Source organism: Prionailurus viverrinus, chromosome X (genome assembly GCF_022837055.1).
Source record: "Prionailurus viverrinus isolate Anna chromosome X, UM_Priviv_1.0, whole genome shotgun sequence".
NCBI classification, from domain to species: Eukaryota; Metazoa; Chordata; class Mammalia; order Carnivora; family Felidae; genus Prionailurus; species Prionailurus viverrinus.
The window spans coordinates 39281695-39302736 of NC_062579.1; the positions used below are offsets into that span (position 1 = coordinate 39281695).

At 45.7% G+C, this 21042-nt stretch overlaps 1 protein-coding gene and 1 pseudogene across 1 annotated transcript; one reads left to right on the top strand and one right to left on the bottom strand.

Moving 5' to 3' along the window:
• Positions 1-2572: 2572 nt before the first annotated feature.
• Positions 2573-21042, bottom strand: part of LOC125156957 (mammalian ependymin-related protein 1-like) — a 29253-nt pseudogene continuing 10783 nt past the window's right edge.
• On the top strand, positions 12722-19032 carry GLOD5 (glyoxalase domain containing 5). The gene is made up of 4 exons (XM_047843396.1): positions 12722-12804; positions 15534-15671; positions 17469-17624; positions 18907-19032. Exons 1-4 carry the CDS (start codon positions 12742-12744, stop codon positions 19030-19032), a joined length of 483 nt encoding a protein of 160 aa, XP_047699352.1. The 5' UTR covers positions 12722-12741.

Sequence of the window (21042 nt, forward strand, 5' to 3'; positions counted from 1 at the left end):
ACTTCATTCTAACTTGATCACCTCTTTAAAGGCCCTGTCTTCAAATACAGCCACATTCTGCAATACTAAGGATGGGGGCTTCAAAATATGAATTTGAGGAGGACAAAACTCAGCCCATAACAGCCAGAGATGAATTTTAATTATTTGTCTGAGGTGGGGGAAGAAGAGGAGGGAGTAGTTTAGGTCTGGGATGTGTTAGTTTGCTTTGGGGAGACCTCAGCTAGGATGGGCAGATCGCTCAATGGTAGCCTCACCCAAGATGGAAAGATTGCTCAATGGCGGCTCATTGCTTGGTACAGGCTTTCTCAATGAAAATGCATCATCATGACTTTATTGTTTTGGTTAAAAAAAATAACAGTAATGCCCAATAATTACAAAAAATAGGGGGGAGTGCAGAAAAGCACAAACATAAAAACTTTAAAACAAAATCACTTTAGGGGTGCCTGGCTGGCTCAGTCAGTAGAGCATACAACTCTTGATATTGGGGTTGTGAGTTCAAGCCCCATGCTGGGTGTAGGATTACTTTAAAATAAGGGGCACCTAGGTGGCTCAGTCAGTTGAGCATCTGACTCTTGATCTAGGCTCAGGTCATGATCCCAGGGTCGTGGGATCGAGCCCTGCACTGGGCTGGGCGCTGAGTGTGGAGCCTACTTAAGATATTCTCTCTCCCTCTGCCCCTCACCCTGCCTCTAAATAAATAAATAAATACATAAATAAATAAAGTATTTTAAAAATAAAAATTTAAAAAAATCACTAAATCCTAATACCAAGAAATAACCATTTTTCTTATGATGTTCCTTCTGCCCATGTACAAGGAGGCAAGATTGGTACATGGAGAGTCAGAAAGAGAGAAAGAAACAAAAGCAATTTATATTAATGGGCTTGCACTACACATGTTGGTTTAAGTGAAAGGTGTTGAGTTTTTGTTCAATTAAACTAACAGAAGAGGGGCACCTGGGTGGCTCAGTTGGTTAAGCATCCGACTTGGGCTCAGGTCATGATCTCATGGTTTGTGGGTTTGATCCTTGCATCGGGCTCTGTGCTGACAGCTTGGAGCTTGGAGCCTGCTTCGGATTCTGTGTCTTCCTCTCTCTCTGCCCCTCCCCTGCTCGTGCTCTGTCTCTGTCTCTCTCTCTCTCAAAAATAAAAATAAATGTTAAAAAATAAAGTAACATGGCACAAAAACAGACACATAGACCAATGGAATAGAATAGAAACTCCAGAACTAGACCCACAAACGTATGGCCAACTCATCTTTGACAAAGCAGGAAAGAACATCCAATGGAAAAAAGACAGCCTCTTTAACAAATGGTGCTGGGAGAACTGGACAGCAACATGCAGAAGGTTGAAACTAGACCACTTTCTCACACCATTCACAAAAATAAACTCAAAATGGATAAAGGACCTAAATGTGAGACAGGAAACCATCAAAACCTTAGAGGAGAAAGCAGGAAAAGACCTCTCTGACCTCAGCCGTAGCAATCTCTTACTCGACACATCCCCAAAGGCAAGGGAATTAAAAGCAAAAGTGAATTACTGGGACCTTAAGATAAAAAGCTTCTGCACAGCAAAGGAAACAACCAACAAAACTAAAAGGCAACCAACGGAATGGGAAAAGATATTCGCAAATGACGTATCGGACAAAGGGCTAGTATCCAAAATCTATAAAGAGCTCACCAAACTCCACACCCGAAAAACAAATAACCCAGTGAAGAAATGGGCAGAAAACATGAATATACACTTCTCTAAAGAAGACATCCGGATGGCCAACAGGCACATGAAAAGATGTTCAGCGTCGCTCCTTATCAGGGAAATACAAATCAAAACCACACTCAGGTATCACCTCACGCCAGTCAGAGTGGCCAAAATGAACAAATCAGGAGACTATAGATGCTGGAGAGGATGTGGAGAAACGGGAACCCTCTTGCACTGTTGGTGGGAATGCAAATTGGTGCAGCCGCTCTGGAAAGCAGTGTGGAGGTTCCTCAGAAAATTAAAAATAGACCTACCCTATGACCCAGCAATAGCACTGCTAGGAATTTATCCAAGGGATACAGGAGTACTGATGCATAGGGCCACTTGTACCCCAATGTTTATAGCAGCACTCTCAACAATAGCCAAATTATGGAAAGAGCCTAAATGTCCATCAACTGATGAATGGATAAAGAAATTGTGGTTTATATACACAATGGAATATTACGTGGCAATGAGAAAAAATGAAATATGGCCTTTTGTAGCAACGTGGATGGAACTGGAGAGTGTGATGCTAAGTGAAATAAGCCATACAGAGAAAGACAGATACCATATGGTTTCACTCTTATGTGGATCCTGAGAAACTTAACAGGAACCCATGGGGGAGGGGAAGGAAAAAAAAAAAAGAGGTTAGAATGGGAGAGAGCCAAAGCATAAGAGACTGTTAAAAACTGAGAACAAACTGAGGGTTGATGGGGGTGGGAGGGAGGAGAGGGTGGGTGATGGGTATTGAGGAGGGCACCTTTTGGGATGAGCACTGGGTGTTGTATGGAAACCAATTTGTCAATAAATTTCATTAAAAAAAATAAAGTAACAGAAGAAAAATAAATGGCTGTTGTATTAGTTTCCTTTTGCCACTATAACAAATTGCCACATAGTGGCTCAAAACAACACCAATTACTGCCTTCAAGTTCTGGAAGTCAGAAGTCTGGCATGGGTCCCACTGGGCTCCAATCAAGTTGTTAGCAGGTCTGGGTTCCCTTCTAGAGGTTCCGGGGGAAATTTTTCTTGCCTTTTCCAGCTTTGAGAGGCCCCCACCTCCCTTGGATCATGGCCTTCTTCCTCCATCTTCTAAGGTAGCAACTGTAGTTGGGTTCTTCTCACATCACATCCCTCCTGTCTTCTCCCGCTTTAAAAAAAATTAATGTTTTATTTATTTTTGAGAGAGAGAGAGAGAGGGACAGAGCATGAGCAGGGGAGGGGGCAGAGAGAAGGGGAGGACACAGAATCTGAAGGAGGTTTAAGGCTCTGGGCTGTCAATACAGAGTCCAACATGGGGCTTGAACTCACAAATTGGCAGATTGTGACCTGAGCTGAAGTTGGATGCTTAACCCACTGATCCACCCAGGTGCCCCCCTCTTCTACTTTTAAGGATACTTGTGGATATATTGGTTCCACCAGATAATCTAGGACAACTGCCTTATCTTTTTTTTTCTTTTTTTTTTCTTTTTTCTTACGTTTTTTCAACGTTTATTTATTTTTTTTTGGGAGAGATACAGAGCATGAACAGGGGAGGGGCAGATAGAGAGGGAGACACAGAATCGGAAACAGGCTCCAGGCTCTGAGCCATCAGCCCAGAGCCTGACGCGGGGCTCGAACTCATGGACCGAGAGATCGTGACCTGGCTGAAGTCGGACGCTTAACCGACTGCGCCACCCAGGTGCCCCGACAACTGCCTTATCTTAAAGTCATCTGATTATCAACCTTAATTCTCCTTTGCAGTGTAACCTAACATAATCCCAGGTTCTGGGGATTAGGATGTGGGCATCTTTGGGGTGGATGAGTCACGCTGCCTGGCACTAGATGCAAAATGTAACAAACTGCTGAACCTCAGCTACAGGTTTCATTACAACATCCTCTACATTTAAATCTTTCATAATTCCCTAAGTAAAAAAAAAAATCATGAAAAACCTTTATCGGTTGAGATGCTTTTGTCTGCAAGTAACAGAAACCAACTTGAACCAGCTTGACCAATAAGAGAATGGACGAACTCACAAAAGAGGAAATGGCTTCAGGTGGGCTCAACCCTTGTTCCAGAGAGGCCAAAGGCCATCCCGCCAGTGAGCGACAGAGCTGCAATCCCAGCCCAGCCTGCCCAAACATTGCCCAACCAGGCTCTTAGCCATTGTCAGTCCACGCTGACCTGTGCCAGTGGGGACACACTTGCCCAGAGGCCTGCCTTCCTGAGTGAGTGAGTGAGTTGGAGCTGGCTGCCCATGTCTTCAGGCCTGGCGAGAGCCTGCACTTCTCAGGCACAGGCCAGCCCGCAGCCTGTCCATTAGGCACGACTTAGGGAGCCGTGTGGCCTGCGAACCACGGGCACATTGTCAGGCTGCCTTTTTCCCTATCTGTCCTCTGCCTGACTGGACTAGTGCCTGGGCCTCGGGAAGCCGGGGTGGTGCTGAGGTTTGAGCAGGCTCCACCCAGAACCTTGCCAGGCCCCGGGGGCCTAGAAAGGAGCGGGGTGGAGAAGGCTTGTATGCCATAAGCCTCAGTTCAGCACCCTCAGCAACTGCCCATCGATGTAGGGCTCGCTGTCCTAAACTGCTCAGTTTCCCCCACGATGCTACTGTTAGTTCTCATCTCCAAGTGCTTTACACATGCTGTTCCTCCTGCTGGCATATGCTGTCTCTTTTTCTTCTGCTCAGTTAACTCCTTATCCTTCAGATTTTAACTGCGATGTCACCTCCCTGAGGACTCCTTTCTGGTACCCACCACTGAATAATGGTATCCAGCTCTTAATCCCTGGAACCTGTGAATGTTCACTTGGTGGCAAAAAAAAAAAAAAAAAAAGAAAAAAAAAAAAAAGAAAAAGGAGTTAAGGGTCTGGAGACGGGGAGATTATTTTGATTGTATGGGTGGGCCCTAAATATAACCACAACTGTCTTTTTAAGAGGTGGACACTGGCGTGATGCAGCCATAAGCCAAGGAACGCCAGCAGCTGCTTCCAGCAGCGACCTCACCTTTCCCTTCTGTCCTTTTTAAAAAAAAAATTTAAAGTTTATTTGAAAGAGAGAGAGAGAACAAGCAGGGAAGGGGAAGAGAGAAGGAGAGACAGAATCCTAAACAGGCTCGGCACGCTCAGCGCAGAGCCCAACTCCGGACTCAAACTCACAAACTTCGAGGTCAAGATCAAGAGTCAGACGCTTAACCGACTGAGCCACCCAGGTGCTCCATTCCTTCTGTCCTTCTTAAATCCACTCAGCCTCAGGAGTTTAGGACTATCAAGTCCAGCAGGGACCATTTTATCTAACCTCCTCATTGAACAAATGGGGGAAACTGAGGCACGGGGGGGGGGCAGGAATCTGTTCATATTCACCCAGCATGACATCAGCAACAGAGCTAAGCCTGGAAACTGGACCTAGATGTGGGCCCCTGCTCTGTCTTACAAGGAGTCCCTTGTAAACACTCAGAGTAACTTCAAAGACAACTAAAATGACCTTAATCACAGAGGGAAGAGAGATTTTTGCCCCCAGCCATTGGTAGGAGACTTGAGTCAAGTAGCCTTTGGACCTCCCCCCTTCAAGACTCAGTGGGCCTTCCCTGTCATGTTGCTAGGTTCCACAGCCTAGACCCCATGTCCAGGTCAAGGCCACACGGCCACCAACATTTAGAGTGTATTTTGAGACCACTGAGCTCAACTCCTTCTGTACCAAAGAAGCAACAGGCCCAGAGAGGGCAAGGGACAGAACCCAAACCACACAGCAGCTCCAATGCAAAGCAAGGGCTAGAACTCAACTCACCTTGCCTCCAGTTCTGTGGTTCTATAGCCAATGTTTTCCACTGCCTCCCTATAATCCTTACCCCCATTCCCTCCCTTTCCACTACTCCATCCCCAATTTCTTCAGGTGGTAAGTGGAGGGCCCCTGTTCTTAAGGAGCATAAGTCCCTCCCCTGGACCAAGGGGATGGATTATGATTGGTTTAAACCAGTCATAGCAATTTTGCTTCCTTTGGAGAGTGACAAACTGTGGAGGGAATCTGGTGCAGTTTTGGCTAATGAGATATAAGGGATATTCTATAGGGAGGGCTGTCCACACCAAATAAAAAGACAATGCCTCATTAGGAGAAAGCCTTTGTTCTGATCTCTTTTTCCTGCATTGGATGTAGATGTGACATCTAGAAGTACAGCAGCCATTTTGGGACCACGAGGCAAGAAACATGAAGAAAAAGGTCAGCAGGCTTAAAGATGGTCATGATGAAAAGTGAAGGAAACTTTGACTCCTCTTACAATATTATTGAACCTGAGACTGTCAATCTCAAATTTCCTGGTAATGGGAAAAAATAAACCCCTCTCACTGGAAGGCACTCTGGCAGAGCTTTCTGTTCATTACAGGGGGAAGAATGCCTGAGAAAGACCCTTTTCACATAATCTCTTAACTACCTTTTGGGACAGCCAGGTTAGGTCATAGCACACCATTTTTACGAACAAGGAAACTGAGCCACAGAGCCTATGTGGTTTAAATGTCTTCCCTGAAGTCCTCACAAACTGGACCTGGTGGAAAGGCAGGCATTTTCCTTGGGGGTAAAAGTATACTTCCTAAGTAAACACTGCCGCAGCACATTGCACGGGCCTATGTTTGTAGGAACATCAAATGGCCCTGAACGTGGCCATGGTTGGGAAGCCCTGGCTGCTGCCCCACTGGTTCTTCTGGGGCTTTGTCCTGGGAGAAGTGCTTGGACCAGTGGTGAGCAGGAAGCATGTTGGGTCTCAGTCACTCAGCAGCAGGTGCCACAACCTAAGGAGAAAAAGAAATCCTCTATTGGAGACATTTAGTGAAATCAGAGCTATCTTTAATCCATCTACGGAAAGGAGTAGGTGAATTATACCAACCCTTGATGTACCCTGAAGCCCCTTATTAAAGCCACGCCAATGGGGCACTTGGGTGGTTCAGTCGGTTAAGCGTCCAACTCTTGATTTCAGTTCAGGTCACGATTTCATGGTTCATGGGGATCGAGCCCACGTTGGGATTCTCGCTGCCCCTCCCCTGCTCATGCCCTCTCTCAGTCTCTCAAAATAAATAAATAAATAAACATTTTGAAAAAATAAAAACTAAATTAAAAAAAAAAATAAAGCCATGCCAAGCCACAGAGCGACAGAGCCTCATTCTCCTGTAGATCTCTGAAGAACAGGGCTCTGCATCCAGGGCCCCCTGCAGTGGAGCCAGTGCAGCTTGGAGGTGCAGGTGATGTCCTCCCAGCCCCTTCACCCTGGCCAGAGCTCTGCCTGCTGTAAAAGAAGGAAGACCAGCTCCTAGAAGCCAGGAGGCCCTCCTGGGAGAGTATTCCCCCGCCCATGAGGTCCTCAGCTTACAGAGCCCATTTCTGCAGAGGATTTGATCCACACGACACTACATGTGTATGCAGGAATTCATTCTTCAATAATGGACCAATGCCACAATGTCAGCGGTTTCACTCTCTGCTGGAGCTGTAGACCTCCAAAAGATGGACCAAGAGCAAATGGAGAGAACACCCCTGTTCCTGAAGGACACACATCATTTTAGCTCAAGTCACTTGGGAGGACTGGTCGCGTAGCCCTACCCAGGTGCAAGGGGGTGCGTGTGTGGGAAATGTCATGTAATTTCTGGTTCGGCAGTGCTCTGCAACAACTCAACATTTGGGCAGATTAAGCATAACATTTGGGGACAACCAGCTGTCACTGTGACACGCTGTCAGATGGGCACTATCTCCAAGAAACCTGAGGATCAGTACAGGCATGTGACTTGCTCAAGGTGACACAGATCCATGATTACAAACTAGGTGTCCACTCTCCCAGCTCCTTGCCCCATACCACCTTGACCAGCCAGCTCACTGCCTTGAATTTTAGGAAGAGTCCTAGGCCTGGTGCTTTATTTTACAAAGTGATTTCAGGGCACCTGGGTGGCTCAGTGGGTTAAGCTTCCGACTTCAGCTCGGGTCATGATCTCACAGTTCGTGGGTTTGAGCCCTGCTCTGTGTTGACAGCTCGGAGCTTGGGGCCTGCTTCGGGTTCTGTGTGTGTATCTCTCTCTATGCCCCTCCCCCGCTCATGATCTGCCTCTCTCTCTCAAAAATAAATAAATGTTAAAAAAAAAAAAGCAGTTTCAGCTTAAGAACTTCACCCTAAAACTGTCTTGGCAAAGGAGATGGGACACAAATGATCCCCCTTTCACAGGTAAGGAAACTGAATAAGATCAACTCTGAAGAGAAATGAGAAACTCTAGGTCATAGGCACTGCAGACCTTCCAAGCAACAGATTATAGATATTTCTCTTCCTCAGGCATCCACAACACCCCTGAAAAGAGTCTGTCTTTGGGGTCTTCCAAGGCAATTAATAGCGAGCCCCACATTCTAGAGCTTGTCCTGTGCATGGCTCACGTGTGTTAAAAGATAAGATGAAGCACATTTAAATTTTCAGGACTTTATTGGAGCAGAAGTCAATTGGAACTAAGCAGGGCCAAACCGGAAGTGGTTAGGAAGTGGACAGGAGCCAGGTGCAAGTCTTTTATGGGACAAACTGGAAGCAAAGGGAGATTATTTGATTGGTTATAGCTGAAGCGGTTGCTCTTCTAGGGGAAAGCCTACTTGGCTATTTGCAATTGGTTGTTCTTAAATTTCGATTTCTTGGATACAAATTCTGGCTTAGGTTTTGGTTTGCTTTACTGAGGCTACGAAGGCATCAGAGCCACCTCAGTCTAATGGCCTCCTTGTTTAAGTACTTTTAACAGGTGGTATTCAAACTTTCTCCTCTTTTCATTATTATTATTTTTTTTAATGTTTATTTATTTTTGAGAGAGACAGAGACAGAATGCAAGTGGGTTAGGAGCAGAGAGAGAGGGAGACACAGAATCTGAGCTCCAGGCTCTGAGCTGTCAGCACAGAGCCCAACATGGGGCTCGAACTCATGAACCGTGAGATCATGACCCGAGCCGAAGTCCGATGCTCAACCGACTGAGCCACCCAGGCACCTTAATTTTTCTCTTCTTTTGAAAACAAATTTTTTAAATGTTTATTCATTTTTGAGAGAGAGAGAGTGTGTGAGCAGAGGAGGGGCAGAGAGAGAAGGAGACAGAATCCGGAGCAGACTGTCAGCACAGAGCTTGATGGGGGACTGGAACTCATGAACCGTGAGATCGTGACCTGAGCCAAAGTCGGTTGCCTAACTGACTGAGCCACCCAGCCGCCCCTAAAACTTTTTTTCCAACATTTATTCATGTTTTAGAGACAGAGTGCTAGCAGAAGAGGGGCTAAGAGAGAGAGGGACACAGAATCCAAAGCAGGCTCCAGGCTCTGAGCTGTCAGCACAGCCTGATGCATGGTTTGAACCCAAGAACTGTGAGATCCTGACCTAAGCCAAAGTCAGACATTCAACCAACTGAGCCACTCAGGCACTCCTAAACTTTCTCCCCTTAATCAGGGTCAACAAATGCACACCTCTAGCATCATTCCCTCCCCAATCTGTGTGACCCCAGGAGCGTCCTCTCATTCTGTGTGACATCATGAACGTGCACACCCATGTGTGTGATGCCAGAGGTGTCCCCATCCCAGTGTGTGTAACTCCAGCAGTGTCCAAAACTCAATCTGTGTGACCACAGTTGTGTCCATACACCAGTATGTGTAATCCCAGGAGTGCCCACCTCCCAAGTTGTGTGACACTGAAAGTGTCCACACGTTAGTCTATGACAGTGAGTATTCAAACCCTCATGTGAGTGACTCCAGAAGTGTCAAGTCCCCAGCATGTGTGATTCCATGACAGTCTGTTCTCCTTTCCGTGTGACCCCATTAGTGTCCAAGTATCCATTTGCGTGACTGCAGGGATGTCTACACCCAGTCTGTGTGACCCCAAGACAATTCACATCCTGGTTTGTGTGATCCCATGGCCATCCACACTATAGTCTGATCTCAGCAGTGTCCACTCCTAAGTCTACACCAGGGAGTATCCATCAATCACTCTGTGACCACAGGAGTGTCTGCACCTCAGTTTCTGACCTGAGGGGTGCCAACACATCATTTATTTGACCAGGTAACTGTCCCTACCTCAGTCACTACAATCCCAGGAGTGTCTACTCCTCAGTCTGTATAACACCATAGATGTTCACATCCCAGTCTATGTAACACAAAGAATGCCCAATCCACAATATGTGTGCTTTTAGGAGTCTCCATTTCCCAGTGTTTTTAACTTAAAGAGTCCCAAACTCCCCCTGTGACCCCAGAGATTTCCACTCTCCAGTGTGTGTAACAGAACCCTTGGAGTGTTCACACCTCTGAGTGACCCTATGTCTGTCCACACTCCAGCATGAGTGACTCCAGGAATGTTCAAACCCCCATCTTTGTGACATCATGTCTGTCCACACCTATCCATTCTTACCTCATAGTCGTCTACACCTTAGGCTGAGTCCAGGAGTGCCCACATCCCAGTCTGAATGACCCCAAAATCTCCACAATCCAATCTGCTATCTGACCCCTGGAATGTCCACACCCTGGCATGTGTGACCCTGTGAATGTCTATTAGCCAGTCTGGGTGACTCAGGAGTGTCTACTCCCTAGCATGTGTGACCCCAGAAGTGTCCATATGCAAATCTGTTTGACCCCAGGACCATCTGCTTCCCACTTTGTTTGACTACTATAGTGTCAACATGGTAGTCAATCTGACCCCAGAAGTGTCTACTACCCACTATGCATGACCTCAAGAGTGTGCAGACTTCAGTGTGTATGATTCAAGGAGTAAACACTCCCTACAGTGTGTGACTTCTGTATTGCCCAGACCCCCATCTGAGTAACCCAAGGCTGTCCACCCCCTAGAGTATACTACCTCATGTGGTGGCCACACCCCTATCTATGTGGCTCCACGACTGTTCACACTCCACTCTGTGTGACTCCAGAATTATGCACACCACTATCTCTGTGACCTGAAGGGTGTCCACACGATGGTATATTCTAAGACAGTACTGGATTCCTCAGCATTGCTACTCCCCCACACCCTCTGTGGATGTGACCTGAGAGTGGATGTTCATACCTAATTCAGCGGATCATTGTGTCCCTAGCTCTGGCCCACACCACCAAGTGACCTCTTCTATTCCTATTTCCCCTCACTCTCTCCAGTGGACCATTCAATTCCCATAGCCTCCTCCCCAACCACACACATATATATATCCACATTCCCAAATAGACCATCCCAGCCCGAGACCCTGCAGATTTTGTAGAGAGCAAAGACCAAGACAGCTAGCCTCCCGCGACAGACTCCAGCCTGCAGGGAGTAGTGGAGAGGAAGCCAGTAAAGGCACCATTAATGGGAGTAAAACCTTCCAGGATCTTGTGAAACATTTATGGAAATCAACATTTTGCACCCTCTTCCTCCCCAACTAGAATGTCAGCTCCATGTGGGCAAGGACATTTGTCCATCTAGTTCTTTAATGTCACCGCAGCACCTAGAACAGCAGTCAGTACACAGAACGCACTCATTAGGTGTTTGGTGAATGAATGAACCCTCTGACCCCTCAATTCCACTTCTAACTCTAACATGCATGTACATTTTCAGAGCTGTGTGCATAAGGCTGGTAGGAGCCAACAATTGGGACAACCTTGTAAATGTGCACCTATAATATAGCCAATGACTTTCACAGTGACATGAATGCTGGGGGTTCATATTCTACCACAGAGCACCCGCTGGGTGTGAGACAGAATGAGTGAGACCTGTGTGTGCCTTCCACAGGACAGGCTGTTGACAAAGAAAAGCAGGTGGGGGCTGGTTATGGTGACACGTGTGTGCGAGTGTAAGGAAACACCAGCAACTGTCCTCAGTGGTAATTTTTGCAGACTGGAGGATGTCCTTGTAGTCCATATACTGATGTACTGTTGAAACTTTTTATGCAAACCTATATTCATGTATTATAAGGGGAAAATCATATGCTAAAGTCAATAAGCATAGCACAGAGAACTTGTGTGTGTGTGGGGGGGTATATCTGGGGTGTGCCTAGGAAAATTTCAAACTCATATGCCCCATGCCCCAGGAGCTAGACAAATAAACCACCACCACCACCACCACCACACACAGGGAACTCAGTTCAGGGTAAGGTAAACAACAGTGGGACTGATGAATGTTCCCTCTCAGCAGTGTTGGGAGAGGGCATGGTAAAGGGATGACTGGGGATGGGGAAAATCTGAGAGTTCACACCCTGAAAGAACTCAGAAACATTGCACCCTGGGACACAGAGCACTTAACAGCTTAGAGATCTCGGCTCAGAAACAGACCCATAAGCCAGAGTGGTCATATCTTAACCCAGACAGCTTTTAACTTCACACCCTGGACACAAACTCTGACTCCCAAATAGATCAGGGGTCTCATATTCTGGGGACACAAGCCTAAGGAGACCAGAAGTCTCGCACCCTAGAATAAAGATCCCCCCACCATACTTGGGATGGGTGATTTTTCTGTGTTATTACAAAGCAATCCCTTACACATACACCTTGTTATGGACCAAATGTTTGTGTCCCCCCAAATCCTTATGTTGAAGCCCTAACCCCCAGTGTCATGGTATTCAGAGGTGAAGCCTTTGGGGGGGTGTTTAGGGTTAGATGAGGTCATGAGGGTGGGGTCCTCATGATGGGATTGATGCCCTTATAAGAAACCAGAGCCTGCTCTTTCTCTCCACCATGTGAGGACACAGAGAGAAGGTGGTCCTCTTCAAGCCAGAAAGAGAGATGTTACCATAATGTGATCCTGCTAGCACCTGATCTCAGACTTTGGGCCTCCAGAATTGTGAGAAAACTAATTTCTGTTGTTTAAGCCCCCCAGTCTGTGGTGCTTTGTTATGGTGGCCTGAGCTGACCAAGTCACACCTTAAGCTTTTACTTTCACGGCCCTGAGTTTTATATCAGAGTTCTTATACTGCCGACTTCTGTTACTACCAGCAGTCCTGAGCCTGGGGCCCTCCCATTTCTGCCCCTTGATCTCTAGGCACTGAGCCAAAGGGTTGTCTGGAGGCTCCAGGGCAAAGACACCTAGCCTGCCATGCTGTGCCGTCTGCCCTCCAGGCTGCCAGCCAGGATGTGGGGCAGGACTTTGGAGAAGCAGGTGAGTGGGGTGATCCCAGGGGCCTGGGGCATAGGCGTTTGCCCCAAGGCTGGGAATTGCCTAGCCCAGGCCTGGTAACCGGTTTCCTTTCTCTGTGGGCTATCCTGAAGTGCGGACATCCATTTTCCCGGTCCTCCTCTCTCTTCCTCTTTCAAAGACAAGCAGACGGCAGCAGAGGGACATGGAAAGGCCCTGTTCTAACTCAGTCAGACTGCAACACGTCTGCAGGAGTGGCCCTGAGCTGAGGGATGACTGCTTTGCTCCCTCAGGGTGGCTCCAGGGAGCCAGTTTGGCCAGGAACATCAAGATGGGGCAGTGTGGGAAGGGGCCAGAAAACAGGGCACTGACCTTGAACTTTGCCAGGAGAATTCCAGGGGCCCCTGACACCCTGAAGGAGACCTTGTAGAGGATTCTGTAGAAAAAGAGGAGGCAGGAGGGAGGACATCGTGTTCTGGGCACTCTATTATATAGAGAGATTTGCTGTGGGGAATAAGATGGATTACATTTCATGTAGTGCTTAGAACAGGGCTTGGCAAAGAGTAAGCCTTATATGATTACTATGTCCTGATGAACTTTTTATAAACCAGCCTCCCTCACCTCGCCTCAACAACCCTGAACTATCTGGCCCTTGCCTTCTCCACCTACTCATGCCTCACTCACTCTTGGATTCTAAACCACACTGGCCTTCTTCTGGGTCCTTAAGAGAACCAGCCCTGCTCATCCTTGAATTTGTGAGGATGGAGTTCCTTCTTTGCAAACCAGAATCTGGGGAGTGAGTCTGAGCTGGCAGGCACTGAAAATGGGAGGAATGGGTTGAGTTGATTTCCAATAGACTACCAAAATTGGGGGTTATGGCTAAAGCTGTGCTTAGTGGGTAATCTAGAGTTCTAAATGCAGAGATGAGGAAAATTGAAAACCAATGATCTGAGCTTCCTTATCAAGAAGCTAGAAACGGAACAGCAAATTTACGTTTATGAAAGTGGAAGGAAGGAATTATAAAGAGCAGAAACTGGTAAAATAGAAAGCAAACATACATTGGAGAAAATTGACAAGGTCATAAATTCATTCTTTGAACAGATTAATAAAATATTAGTAATGTCTGTTTTCTCTCAAATTTTTAACAGAAAAAAATATAAATTACCAATATCAGAAATGAGAAGGGGGTGCTATTACAGACCCTACAGACATTAAAAGGTTTTTAGCATTCTACTTTATTTTCAATGGAGCCCAAATGCCAGTCATTTTCTCATTATACTGCTTCTGTGTCCCAGTGGATCCTCTGTATCCACCAGGACAGTAAAACTCAGCAACATTGCTAACACCTCTTCCACTCATGAAAATACAACAGCACAGCATTTTTTACAGTTGGGGCTCAGTGAAATCAATTGTTTAAAATGTAATGGTTTGAATAGAATGGAACACAGTGGAATGGAATGAATATAATAGTATAGGGTAAAATGGAATGGAATGGAATGGAATGGAGTAGAGTAGAGTAGAGTAGAGTAGAGTGGAGTAGAAGTCAGACTTTGTGCTAGGCGCTGGGCCTAATTGTTGTAGTAGATATCCACTAATTTAACAGATATTACTGAACATCTGCTAGTTGTTTGGGACACAGTGGGGAACAAAACAGAGAGAAATCTCTACCCTTATGTAACTTATATTCTAGTCCTAGAGACAGATAATAGCATATGCATTAGATATGCATAAGGCCCTGAGGCCAAAGATACAAAGATTGCCCTTATGAGAACAGGCAAAAGACAACGTAGCTTGGAGTTCAAAAGAAATGGATGGGGCTGTAGAGACTAAGGGCCATGGAAGGGAATCTGAAATTTAACAAGATGACCATGACAACATCATCATCATCGTTGACTCTTATAGCACTTGCTATGTGTCAGGCATGGTTCTAAGCCCTTAAAAATACAATTTTTTTTAATGTTCACAATAACCATATATATATATATATATATATATATATATATATATATATATATATATAATCATGCACATTTTACAGAAGGAAACCAAGGCACAGCAAGATTAATTAAACATCAGTCTGGCTCCCCAAATCTGTTCTATTAACCACTATATTGTGCTATAGTGCCAGACCACAGGCACCTTATAATCCTGTAGCACATGTAGTGTAAATGTACAAATTACTAAAGAATGCAAATCAAGAGAAAGGTCAGGTGGGAAGTGTGCTGAGGGCAGGAAGTAAGAAGGGGGGAGGTGTGCCCTCCCTCTAGGTATCAAGGTGACTCTGGAAATACACATGCCTTAGAAACATTTATTTCATCTGAGATGCTCCCTTCCAGTCCTGGCATAGCTGAGGAGTGAGAAAAAAGGGTACTGAGTAAAATTGGCCAACAGAGGGCTTGTACTTTTAGGGGTTGGGGCTCCTCTGTGTCCTGTCATTCCTTGCAAAAGATATGAATTCCAGCTTGGGGACAACAAGAGAGGGTTTTTTCTTGGTCTCCACTTCCCTAAACTTCATCTCTAGCCCTCTAGAGGGGGAAAGAGAATAAGAAAACAGTAGAGAATGATCATGGCAGACTCTTGTGAATCTACACATGGGTGATAAGACTCTCCTCAAGTTTTTTCCCAGGACTTTTCCCTGGAAATGGGGTTGAGGAGGAAGTATAGTCATTGTGGAGATGAGGGGAGCTGAGAAGGAAACAGGAAATTTGGGTGTGACCAGTGGCAATGTGATCTCTTTTGAATTTTTTTTTAAGTCATGGAGGAACAGCAGTCAGACTCCTTCCCCATGTCTTATCCATAGACTGGACCACATTGTGATGACAGTAAAGAGTATCAAAGACACCACGATGTTTTATTCCAAGATCCTGGGCATGGAAGTCACAGCTTTCAAGGTAATCACTTTCCCATATGCAAATTGCAAGTGAAGTAGAATTTGGTTATAATATTTTTCAGCCCCCTTCCCCTCAAAAAAACAAAACAAAACAAAACAAAACAAAAAAAACAAAAAACAACCTCAGAGGAAATCTGTGAGAAAAATGCAAAGGATCAATGTAGGAGATTCCAAATTCTAAATAGTGGAACTTCCAGAGACAGAATGGAGAAAAAGGTAGGGAGGAAACTGTCATAAAAGTAACGCAAGAGAACTTTCCAGTCTTTGTGTGGAAGAGTATCCAGCACATTGACACTTACATATGTTCTTGGGAAGTTACAGAACACCAAAGTGGAAATGAATATCGTAAGAGCTTTCAAAGAAGTTAAAAAGAAAAGTAGTTAGGGGCACCTAGGTGGCTCAATCGGTTAAGCGTCCAACTATTGATCTCAGTTTAAGTCACGATCTCACAGTTCATGAGTTCGGGCTGTGCATCGGGCTCTGCACTGATTGTGTGGAGCCTACTTGGGATTCTCTCTCCTTCTCTCTGCGCCTCCCCTGCTTGTGTGCTCACTCTTGCTCTCTCTCTCTCAATAAATATTTAAAAAAATTAAAACTATATTAAAAAAAAGAAAAGTAGTTCAACTACAAAGGGAAAAGAAATATGCAGATACCAGATTGCCCATGAGTCACATCAGAGACCAGAAGACAATAGAACAATTTCAAGATTTTTTTTTAACTTTATTTTGAGAGAAAGAGAGAGAGAGATCATGTATGAGCAGGGCAGAGGCAGAGAGAGAGAATCCCAAGCAGGCTCCACACTGTCAGTACAGAGCCTGACCTGGGGCTCAAACTCACGAGGCGTGAGATCATGACCTGAGCCAAAATCAAGAGTTGGATGCTTAACCAACTGAGCCACTTAGGCACTCCAAATTTCAAGGTTCTGAGGGGAAAATTTCAACTTAGAATTCTATGTGCAACCAAACTATTAATCAAGGTGAGTGTAGAGTAAAACATTCTTAGATATATGGGTCTCCTGGCTGGCTCAGTCAGTAGAGCTTGAGACTCTTAATCTCAGGGTTGTGAGTTTGAGCCCCATGTTGGATGTAGAGAGTTTACTTTTTTTAAAAAAATGTTTATTCATTTGAGGGGGGGCAGAGGATCTGAAGTGGGATACATGCTGACAGCACAGAGCTATATGCAGGGCAGGAACCCACAAACCATGAGATCATGACCTGAGCTGAAGTCAGACGCTCAACTGACTGAGCCACCCAGGCGCCCCTAAAATTTTTAAAATATTTTTTAAGTTTAGTCATTTATTTTTGAGAGAGAGAGAGAGAAAGAAAGAGAGAGAGAGAGAGAACAAGTAGAGGAGGGGCAGAAAGAGAAGGGGACAGAGGGTCTGAAGCAGGCTCTGTACTGACAGCAAAGAGCCTGATGTGGGGCTCAAACTCACAAACTGCTAGATCATGACCTGAGCCCAAGGTGGATGCTAAAACCAACTGAGCCACCCAGGCACCGCACAAATTTTTTTTTTATTTTTAAGATAGAGAGATAGAGAGCAAGCAGGGGAGGGGCAGAGAGAGGGAGACAGAGAATCCCAAGCAGGTTGAGTGTTGTCAGCTCAGAGCCCCATGTGGGGCTCGAACTCACAAACTGCGAGATCATGACCTGAGCCAAAATCAACAATCAGATGCTTAACTTACTGAGCCACCCAGGTGCCCCAGGGAGGTTGTTTTTAATTAAAAGCCCCATTTTACCTTTTTTTTTTTTTTTTAACCTTGGAGGTTGTTCTCAGTTGTTCTTCCTTCCCAAATAGGGTGAACGGAAAGCATTGTGTTTTGGAGACCAGAAATTTAACCTCCATGAGGTGGGAAAGGAATTTGAACCCAAAGCTGCTCACCCAGTTCCTGGCTCCCTGGACATATGTCTGATCACAGAGGTACCTTTGGAGGAAATGGTCCAGCACCTCAAGGTGAGTTGGACATCCATTCTTTTTGAGAAGCTGCTGCTGGTATGGTGAAAACAGAATGCATGACCCAGCTGGGTGTTCCTCAAACTTCAGACATAACAGGTTTTGTCATATCCAGATCATGCCTGTATACAACCATTTGCTCGTTCTTTTTCCTGACATCATTTTTTCATGTAAACAAATACATTTACATCACTCTTGTAAAGAATACAAACCTAAATTCTTTTTACATAAATGCATTTATGTAAAAAGCACATGTTCAACCAAGTACATGAACAGACCATTATATCTTGACACAAAGGGAAGTTAACTGTAAAAACAAACAGCTATAAAAACACCAGTCATTAGATTCTATCCACTTCCTTTCTCTGAACCCTCTGGGCTTGATGTTACAAAGGGAGATTTGGCAAATGGTTGGGGAGGTGCTAAGGACTTGGTAGCATCCACCAGAGACTTTCTTCTTGATAGAATCAGGATTGAAATAGGGGGCACCTACCTGGCTGGCTCGGTAGGAAGAGTATGCAACTCTTGACCTTGGGGTCCTGAGTTCAAGCCGCACATTGGGTGTAGAGATTACTTAATAATAAAAACAAACAAACAAACAGGCACTTGGATGGCTCAGTTGGTTAAGCATCCAACTTCAGCTCAGGTCATGACCTCACAGTTTGTGAGTTCAAGCCCCGTGTTGGGCTCTGTGCTGACAGCTCAGAGCCTGGAACCTGCTTCTGTGTTTCCCGCTCTCTCTGCCCTTCCCCCACTCATTCTCTCTCTCTCTCAAAAATAAACACTTAAAAAAAGGAAAAAGAGGATTGAAATAGGATTGAAGAGGGAATATTTAATTTGGTGTATTTCTAACACTTAAAATGGTTTAATGTAAAGGAAGCATTGGTTCCCCTTTTGGGGAACACAGAATAAGGTCTTGCATATATTTCTTTCTTTGGAAAGTATCAGTGAAAAAGTCTAGTTTGGAAGTAAAGTGGGGGAAAGCATAGGGGCTAAGAATATGGGCTTTGGCCCAGACTACCTGGGTTTGAATTCTGGCTCTGCCACTTACTAGATAATACTAGGCACCATTTTATCATCCCCATTTTACAGATTAGGAAATTGAGGTACAGAGCAGTTAGGTACCATGATCGAGGCCACACAGCTGGTAAATGGCCAGAGTGAGGGAGGGGAGAATGGAAGGAGATGAAGTCAGAAAGATATCAGGGGTCTTCTAAGAATTGAATTTTGGTCTCATACATGGACTGTGATGAATGACTTTTGTGTTCTCCTCCCACTTCAGGTTTGTGATGTCCCCATTGAGGAAGGTCCAGTCCCCAGAACAGGGGCCAAAGGACCCATTATGTCCATCTACTTCCGAGACCCTGACAGAAACCTGATTGAGGTGTCCAACTATATCTCCTCATGATTGAGGCTGGCCCTCTGCCATTCTGTTCCCTGTGATGTCTCCCTCTCCCTTTCTGCCTGCAAACTCTCACCCAAGCCCAGAGATCTCCAAGGACTGAGGACTTTAGCACTTCATTCTTCATACTGGGGGGACCTGAGTTGGGCTTGGGACCAAAATTACATGTCTGAATGTCCTCCATCCAAGGCTCCCCTAATAAATTAACAACCTCTCGATTAATATGAGCTCTTCATTATTATTGTCTCAGTGCTATGTATGAATGTTTGTCCAGGGTGTGAGGTCTCTGAGCTGTTTGGGGGTCAGTGACCAGGGTATGACATCTCTGAGGACCAAATCCAGGGTCATCCCCTTGGGATTCAGGGCCCCTGACAGATTGTCCTTGTTAGCGAGCCCATCCTTTCTCATCCTTTTGGAATTCACCTCATCCCTTCCAAGTGCTGCTTCCTGTGTCCTCCACCCCATAGGCTTCACTGAACCTCAAGATCTCTGTGAGTCCCACGGAACCTTCAAGGACCACCCCAAGTGATACTACCTCCTCCTGGAATGCCTTACCTGATCTCACCCCCTGGGTATGTGGTGCTGTCTACTTTTGGATCTGGTAGGTCCAGATTCATCTTAACTGAGGCTCAGCTCCTGACAGAGTAGACAGGACTGGGACAAATTTCATCTGTTTCTGCCTCCCCCTCCCAACACCATCCATTCAATCAACTAATAAACACATATTGAGCACCCACTCTGTGCTTGGCCCTGTTCCAGACATTGGGGAGACAGTGTTGAACAAAAAGGATAAGCATACCTAGGTTTGGGGAGTTGTCATTCTAGTAGAAGAGACAAAATAAATAAAATTAAGTAAGGAAAATATGGGGCACCTGGGTGGCTCAGTTGGTTAAGTGTCCAACTCTTGATTTTGGCTTAGGTCATGATCTCAGGGCTCAGGAGATTGAGCCCCACAACGGGCTCATGCTGACAGCACAGACCCTGTTGGGATTCTCTCTCCCCCTCTCTCTGCCCCTCCCACCACTCGTGTGCATTCTCTCTCAAAATAAATAAACTTAAAAAAAAAGTAAAGAAGGGCTGCCTGGGTGGCTCAGTTGGTTAAGCCTCTGAGACTCTTGATCTCAGCTCAGGTCTTGATCTCAGGGTTGTGATTTCAAGCCCCACGTTGGGCTCCATGCTGGGCATGAAGCCTACTTAAAAAAAACAGTAAGGGAAATATGAAGTATATTAGAGGATGATAAATACTTTGGAGCAAAAGACAACATGGAAAAGAGGGAATGCAGATAGAAATTGCTGGGGCAGTTTCTAACGTGTAATAGGATGGTGGGGGGAAACTTCACTGAGAAGCCATTTGCATGCAGATCCAAGATGAGGGAAGGAGGTGCACCAATAGCTGGAGGAAGAGCATAACAAGCAGAGAGAACAGGCAGTGCAAAGGCCCTGAAGCATGAACGTGCCTGGTGCATGAGGAACAGTGAGGCGAGTGCAAAGTGAGCAGTGAGTGGAGGGGGGAGCAGCAGGAGGTGAGGTCAGACACTGGGTGGGAGACTGATCGTGTAGGGTATCATGGGCCATGGAGAGAACTCTGGCTTTTACTCTGAGTGACAGGGGAGCCACGGAAGGGTCATGAGCAGAGGAGGGCCATGATCTGACAGGATTTAACAGGCTCCCTCTGGCTGCTGTGAAGAAAATAGGCTGTAGGTGTGAGGGCAGGAACAGAGGACTGTGAGGGGGAGGCTACTATAGTGGTCCAGGCAAGCGGTGCCGTGCCGGCAGGGGAGGTGATAAAAGGTGGTTAGATTATGGAGATACTCTGAAGACAGAGACTGGATAAGTTCACCAAAAGAGAAACTGTCAACTAGAGAAGAGGTCCAAAGACATTTAGAGTTCTGAAACAAGGATTAACCAGCAAATGAGGCAGGCAGTGAGGAAAAGGAAAGAGTACAGCATCCTGAATGAATGAGTGATGGATAAAGGAGCATGTATGACAGTCTTTTGATGTGAGCAAGCCTCTAG

What these genes read in the sequence shown, in the direction of transcription:
- GLOD5 (XM_047843396.1), top strand. Translation starts at nt 12,742, where the DNA reads ATGCTGTGCCGTCTGCCCTCCAGGCTGCCAGCCAGGATGTGGGGCAGG. An exon ending in TGGAAGTCACAGCTTTCAAG is followed by an intron (nt 15,672 to 17,468) that starts GTAATCACTTTC and finishes CTTCCCAAATAG; the next exon opens with GGTGAACGGAAAGCATTGTG. An exon ending in AAATGGTCCAGCACCTCAAG is followed by an intron (nt 17,625 to 18,906) that starts GTGAGTTGGACA and finishes CTCCCACTTCAG; the next exon opens with GTTTGTGATGTCCCCATTGA.